Here is a 6,999-nt window from a genome sequence, read left to right on the forward strand (position 1 = left end):
TTTCTAAATAAGTACATTCATAACTGTTGTCCATACTATTCTGCAGAAAACGTGAGTTGAAAATATACATCCTTTTACAAGTCAACAGAAGTTGACCATGGGACTCCAGTGCTTACAGGTGGTTACAAGCTGGTGCTGCAGCATCATCAGTTAGTAATCATCCACTTCACATATACCAGTTTACAGCCTCATGAATTAAAGAGAAATCAAGAAAGAGGAAGGCCTAGCACTCATCATTCTGTCCCTTACAACCATGCCCTCAAGTGAACCACCTGCTTCCAAAGATACAGTAGCTTGGTTGCATCCTTCAGTGCGTTGTCTCTAGGTTGCCACACTGGTATTCCTATTCTCACCCTTCAAATCACTGATACGTAGTGCCTGCACCTTCAGGAGGTTGCCGCTGCTGCTGTTTGTCTGAAACCTGAGTCAACTGAGTGACCAGTGTTCCTTCCCAGCTGCAGCTTGGCCATTGCCCATGCCCACACTGAGAAATATATGGAGAGCATGGGGGTGCTACAACTCTTCATCACTAGCTCCAGAGTTGAGAACAAAGCTGGGAAACGCCATGGTTATGTCCCTGTACAGAAGATGCACAACACAATGCAACACGTCGTCAGAGTTTACCACTCCATAAATCAAGTCATGTGATGGTTAAGCGTTTTTGCAACATGAAAACGTATTCGGCGGACTTACTTTAGATATGGTAGCGTCATGTTCTTTAGAAGAGCTGGATTTTTACTTGCGAACACCTTCCATTCATCAGGATCTATCTTCCCGTCATCGTTCATGTCTGCTTGCTTGAAAGTCTGCCAAAACTTAGGTTAGCATCCCATAAAAGTCCATGTCTTGTTGGCTGGGGACTTTGCGATGTGGTGCTTCATGCGCCACAAGAATTGAATTGAGAAATTGAAACATATAGTAAAAGTTTGGGAAGGAATTAATTTGGCTGAAAGCTACCTGGCACTTTGCTTTGGCATCAATAAAGTGAAGAAGACTGATGAAAATTTAGAGCAATATGTGTCACAGACTCACAGTACACTTTAAGGCTTTGAGCTCAGTGGTGGACATATTTGTGGACCAAGCAACAGGCGGTATGATCGAGATGAAAGTAACGGTTTCTATTGAAGCACTGTACCTGATCAACAATTTGTTCGACAGCGTCGTCAGAAAGAAGTAATTCTGATTCATTCAGGATGGCCAGCACCATTTCCTTCAACTGCATGAATGTTTAGAGAAAAAGACTCAGTTATTAACATAGACTTTTCAGAGTTAACCAAAACTAAAATAGTTTGCACACCACTTTTAGTGCATATATATATATATAAAACATTCATTTGGAGCGACAAGGGAGTGTTATTTCCAAAATTCCAACATAGTAGGCTACCATGTTTCAGCTGTCTTGAATTGTTGAATGGAGGTAAAAAGGTACTTCACTACTGAATGATAAAGTCTAGGTTATGTATCGGAAGTGCAATTGTGGAAAAAAAAGAATATTAAGTGATTCAAAGAAGATTAATGACACAAACCTCTTCGCGTTCAATGAATCCAGTACCTCTCAGATCATATAGCCGAAATGCAACTGAAAGGAACAATTCCTTAATATGTCAGAGAGAGAAGAAACATATGGCAGATGACAAAAGAGAGAAGATAATTTTGGCACAAATGATCAAAGAGCTTACTAATTTATCATACTAGAAATTAAATACTTCTTCTAGCTTTATGCAATAAATGGTTTTTACCGGTTCATGTTTTCCTCTATCTTCTAAAACTGCCTTATTGTCAGAAGCTGTGTTTCTGCTGTACATTTTTGTGAGGTAAAAAGTGAGAAAAACAATTTGCAAAACTAAAATTGAACTTTACCCAATTTTCATCCTGAAGCATTACATCAGAGTAATATTAGAACTACGTTACTGAGACAAGTTGCATCAGGAGATGGGAGTTGGAAAAGGAATTTTTTGTTCTTACAGGCGATCTTTTCTGCCATCGGCGTATCTGGGTGGAAAATGCTGAGGGACTGAACGAACTCCTCAAAATCAATCACTCCATTGCGCTTCAGATCAAACAGATCAAATATCTGTACATATTATAGAACAAAAGAAGTCTTACTCTCACATATATGAACATAATTTACAGTTTGTGAGACAAGAAACACAAGATAATTCTAGAAAAGTTTTGAATTTGCATAAACACAACTAATTACTGATAAAGTTTCCAGGCCAGAAAGAATCAATTGGTACATACTCCTGGAATTATGCATAATTGCATATCGCAGTCCCAAAATTAAACAAAAAGGATCCTACAGATAACTGCTGCTTTTTGGAGGAGCATAAACTAGGAACTGACCCGATCGGCGAAAAGATTCTTCTTGTTGCTGTTCCTGAAGAGAGCAAGCTGGAACTCCTCCTATTCAATGGTATGCAGTTCTAGATATTCAGAATGACATGGTGGCAGGCAAAAGTGTTTGATGCAGGCAGTTGGCAGTACCTTGTGAATTAGGCCATCTTTGATTATGGAATAGCTTATCTTCTTGTAGAGCTCATAGAGGGCCTCCACTTCATTGACAGAAACTGCAACAAGTATGAAGAGGCGAACAGACAAAAACACAAGGGTTATTCAGGTATTCCTTCATTCTTGAGATGAGATATTGAGATGAGAGTTTTCGGATTCTTACACGTAGTCTCTTTAGCCAAGATATTGGGATCCACATATCCCGGAGGTCGTTTGGACCCCTTGGAGTAGACACACCCCATGCAATTGCAAACGAACTCTCTATGAAGATGGATGAACAATCAATCACAGCAGCAGCGAATCGCACAAAGCGACCAAAGCAAGCACCTAACCAAAGAGAGGATCGGAGAGACATTGGCATCAGCAACAACAACCCAAAAGACAAAAACACAGGGCGTGTAGACAAAAAGAGGCAACTATTGAAAACACAGGAAGCAGTTAGGCGGCTCACTGCTCACCGGCGAAGACAGACAAGAGCTGTGCACAAAAGAGGAAGAGTGTTCCGAGCTCCGACTTTGTAGCAGCCGCCGCCGGTGCAATGGACGTATATATATGGAAGAAGAGCCAAGTAAGTAGGGCCATATATGTAGCTGCAGCTGTAGCATTGTAGAGAAACATTACTAGTGCCGACAGGCTGGGCAAGCGTTGACCTGCATACCATTTCCTCTTTCAACGAGATCCGCACATCTATAATTATTCAAATCCATCACCTCACCTGCCAATATGTATTCAAATCCAAGGCATGCTCCGATTCTATATTATAAGCACGGCCTAGTAGTAGTTTACAGTTGTTCCTAGCATTCTAGCCGAGATGCAAATTGTGTAGACACATTATCTATCTACTAATACCAGTAGTAGACAGTTCAATGTCTTTTAAATTCTGATATATAACAACGTTGATGGTTACACAAGGATAGACCAAGTTGGGAACAATGATATACATGACCATCTAGGGGTAGCACCAATTGAAGAAAATTTTGTTCAACATTGGTTGAGGTAGTTTGTCCATGTCCAAAGGAGACCCTTTTTGTGAAGTCCTAAGTCAAGATATCAATGTGACAAGAGTTAGAGAAAGACCAAAGCTAACAAGGGGGAGGCAATAAAAAGATATTTAAAGAGGCTGAAATTACTGTTGATTGATTTATTGTGAAAGAAAAATACTGCTGGCTAGCAGAAAAAGTACGGTCGCTCACTTTCCCATCCTTAGAAAGCTTTCAATTGAGCTTCATGCCCATCCTAACTGTAACACCCTAGTGTTAAGTATGTATTAGGGCTTCACAAAATCTACATAAGCATTAGCATAAACATATGAGCATCTCATCTCATAGCATTCTATGTTGTTAAATAACATTTTATGTATATCATTTTAAGTGATAAAGTAATTGCTAAATAGTCATGCTAGCCTAAAAAGGATTGTGATGCTTGAATTTGATTGATTTATGCCTAAACTTAATTTATAAGCTTTAAGTAACATTTTTGGAGCACTAGATTTTGAAGAAAAGGATTTAAATTCAAATTCTATAAAATGGATTTATTCGAAACCTAGAACTAAATTTAATTTATAATTCAAAATCCATTTGGATTCTTGAGTTGTACCTTAAAGCAAAGTTGTAGAGGATTTTATTTTTGAGCAACTTTTATTTTTGGATCAACTTCTGAAAATGCTTTTAAAATCTTAGAAAAAGGTATTTGAAATCAATTTAGAAAGAGAAATTCAAAAAAAGAAAATAAAAGGGGCACCGTGCCGAAGTGGGCCGAGCGCCCTACATCTCGGCCCACTCCAGAGGTCGGCCCAGCCTGCTTGGCCTCCCCTCTCCGCGCTCCCACGCGCGCGGACGACGCCATAGCTGACCGAGCTCAGGCCGCAGGCGCCACGTGGCTGGCAATGCGGCCGCCACGCCGACAGCCGGCCTGGGCAGAAAGGGTGACAACAGCAGCCCCGCCTCGGCCTCCTCCTCTACTCCGCTCTTGTGCCCCTCCCTGACTCACACCACGCGCAGCGGCGGCTCCCGTGCTGCCAGTTGCCATTGCCATCACCGAGCTCCGCCACCGTTGTTCCACTCCCTCGGGTGCTCCAACCAACGATTCCTCCTGGCATCCTCTCCGCCTCGTTCTTCCCTTCACTGAACGGGTCACCTTGCCTCGCTTGGTTCACAGTGAGAGCCACATAGTCATCTCCCCCTCTCCGGCGTGAACGCCGTCGTGGCTCACATGGCCATCTAGGCCACCGTGCCTTTTCTCTCCTCCATTCATTCGCATCAAGTCCGCCTTGGCCTCGCCAAGCTCGTGGTCACCTCACCTCGCGCTCTCCCCGCTTGGTATGGCGAGACCGCCTCTGGGCAGGGCCGTCGTGCCACCATGGCCGACAGCAAGCCTACGCCGGAGCATCTCCAGCCAATCAACCGTGTGCATCATGTTCGCCCGAGCACGAGGATTACGCTAGGGAGGTCAGTGTCACTAGAGGGCTCACCGACGGCGAGATCCCATCATCGGGGATCTCCCCTGTGTTGGTGGGGATGACAGGTGGGCCCAAGGGCCCACTGTCAGTTGCTGGGTGACACCCTCGGGTCTAGATCTAGGGTGCACGAGGGTTTTTATAAAAAGGATTTCAGAAATATTTATACTGCTTTAAAAATCCATAACTTGAAAAATATAGCTCCAAAAATGATGAAATAAGTTGTGTTGTGTTCTATATTTGTCGATCTACAGTTTGGTATACTTGCATGTCATGTTTGTAAAACTTTTCTATGAAGGTTTATTTAAATCATGAAATTGCTTATTTCTTAGAAAATATGTAGGAAATAAAATATAGATCAGAAAAATGTGATTCTTATTCTAGTATATTCGTACTGCTGTTTAGCCTCTGTGAAAAATTTAGAACATGATATGTGCTGTACAAAAATAACTATTAGTGAATTAAATGCTTGAATAATTATGGTTTAATATTTTTAATAAATAATATAGGCATGGGATTAACTTGAGAAATTTTGTAGGGCTTTCCTATGTTATAAAGTATTTAAGAAAAATATGAAGTCTGTTGTTTGACACCTTTTCATATATAGGGTATTTTCCATGTTACTTGTTCAAATGCAGTGAAATTTTTATGGTAGGCTATGTTAGCTAATTGTGATCTGCTGTAATTTTTATATAATTTATTGAGCAGCAGAAATATATGTTACTGTTATGTGCCTAGTGATAAATAAATAATTAATTAATTGTTTTGTGAGAACTAAGTATTTTGGTGTATCTTTAAAGCATTGCAGAACCTGCTGGTTTGTATTTGATGAAACTAGAAAAGAATAAAGTGGATGATTATAATTAGGGCACATGTTCTTGGATGATGTTGACTACCTTGTAGAAATAAGTAATGCTTATCCTTGCATCATATTACTCCTTCACTAGAGAAGAAGTGTGCACTTACTCAAGTACTTAATCAACCATGACCATTCCTGTTGATCACCTGCATAATCATGAACCATGTGTAACTCTTCACTTACTTAAGCATATGCATCATACAGGCTCGCAGGAGAATAAAGTTGTGACCGAACTCGAGGAGCCAGAAGCAGCAGTGGTGCAGGAAGCCTTCGAGGTGGAAGAGCAGGAAGAGGAACTGCAGGAGTGTTCGGATCACCACCCTAGCTCTTTTGAGAAAGGCAAGCCCTAGAGCATTCTAAGTCTCTCCTAATTTCTGCTAACTTATACATATATATGATGATGGTTATATTGTTGCATTAAGTTATAGGAGTTGCTTGACACCGTTGATGCATTATTTATCCCTTGGAATACTACCTTTCTATACCTTGTCTTATGTAGTATAGGCTTAGAGTCAATGCTTATCTTGCTTAGCACGGTAGAAATTGGGTGATCCCCTGTCACCTGCGAGCTATAGGTGGATACCAAAGGGTTGGCAATATGTTTGTTGTCATGGTTGATAATCAAGTGTTGAGAAACAAGTTGAGACCGGACAAAATCTTATGGGGGGTGTTAGACTATAGTGATTCTATCTATGTCGGCTAAGGACCGATCGTTGACGGGCCTTTTGTCATATTGAACGCGTGCCCCACACTTAACTGGAAGGATTCAGACCGTGAAGTCAGGACAGTATTCGGGCCAAGAATCGATCCGATCCATGCACTGTATTGGAGATGAATGAGAAGACTAACAGGGGCGTGACGTGCAGCCTTGGTACACCTTGGTCGTTGGAACGATCCCCGGGTACGGTGGTGTCTGTCGAACCCGTGACTTAGTCCTAAATAGTGGGTTTGATGACCTGTAACTCACTTGATCAGTTTGTGTGGTTTGTGTGGGGAAATAAATCACCAGCTGGTTAGGAACCGATTCGAATCGCCATTGCTCCTAGATAGTGGGAACTTGACTTGTGCTTCGTCATCGTAGTAATATTATGTAACACTAGATGGTTATGGTATGTTGAGGAAGTTGAAAATGCTACACTAAAATTGGTACTATTAATTGAATCAAGTGATTGATATA

General features: G+C 41.3%; 1 protein-coding gene across 2 annotated transcripts; it reads right to left on the reverse strand.

The window, feature by feature from the left end:
- Window positions 1–3,109, reverse strand: LOC8081639 (calcineurin B-like protein 7). Of its 2 annotated transcripts, none has more exons than XM_002453683.2 (9): window positions 2,967–3,109; window positions 2,672–2,835; window positions 2,485–2,567; window positions 2,344–2,403; window positions 1,966–2,074; window positions 1,527–1,579; window positions 1,136–1,216; window positions 694–806; window positions 1–577 (listed from the first exon to the last, which is right to left on the reverse strand). In XM_002453683.2, exons 2-9 carry the CDS (start codon window positions 2,748–2,750, stop codon window positions 514–516), a joined length of 642 nt encoding a protein of 213 aa, XP_002453728.1. In that variant the 5' UTR covers window positions 2,751–2,835; window positions 2,967–3,109; the 3' UTR covers window positions 1–513. The 2 variants fall into 2 exon arrangements, with proteins under 2 accessions (XP_002453728.1, XP_021313832.1); XM_021458157.1 differs by having other exon boundaries at window positions 2,960–3,037.

Source organism: Sorghum bicolor, chromosome 4, assembly GCF_000003195.3.
Source record: "Sorghum bicolor cultivar BTx623 chromosome 4, Sorghum_bicolor_NCBIv3, whole genome shotgun sequence".
Lineage (NCBI taxonomy): Eukaryota > Viridiplantae > Streptophyta > Magnoliopsida > Poales > Poaceae > Sorghum > Sorghum bicolor.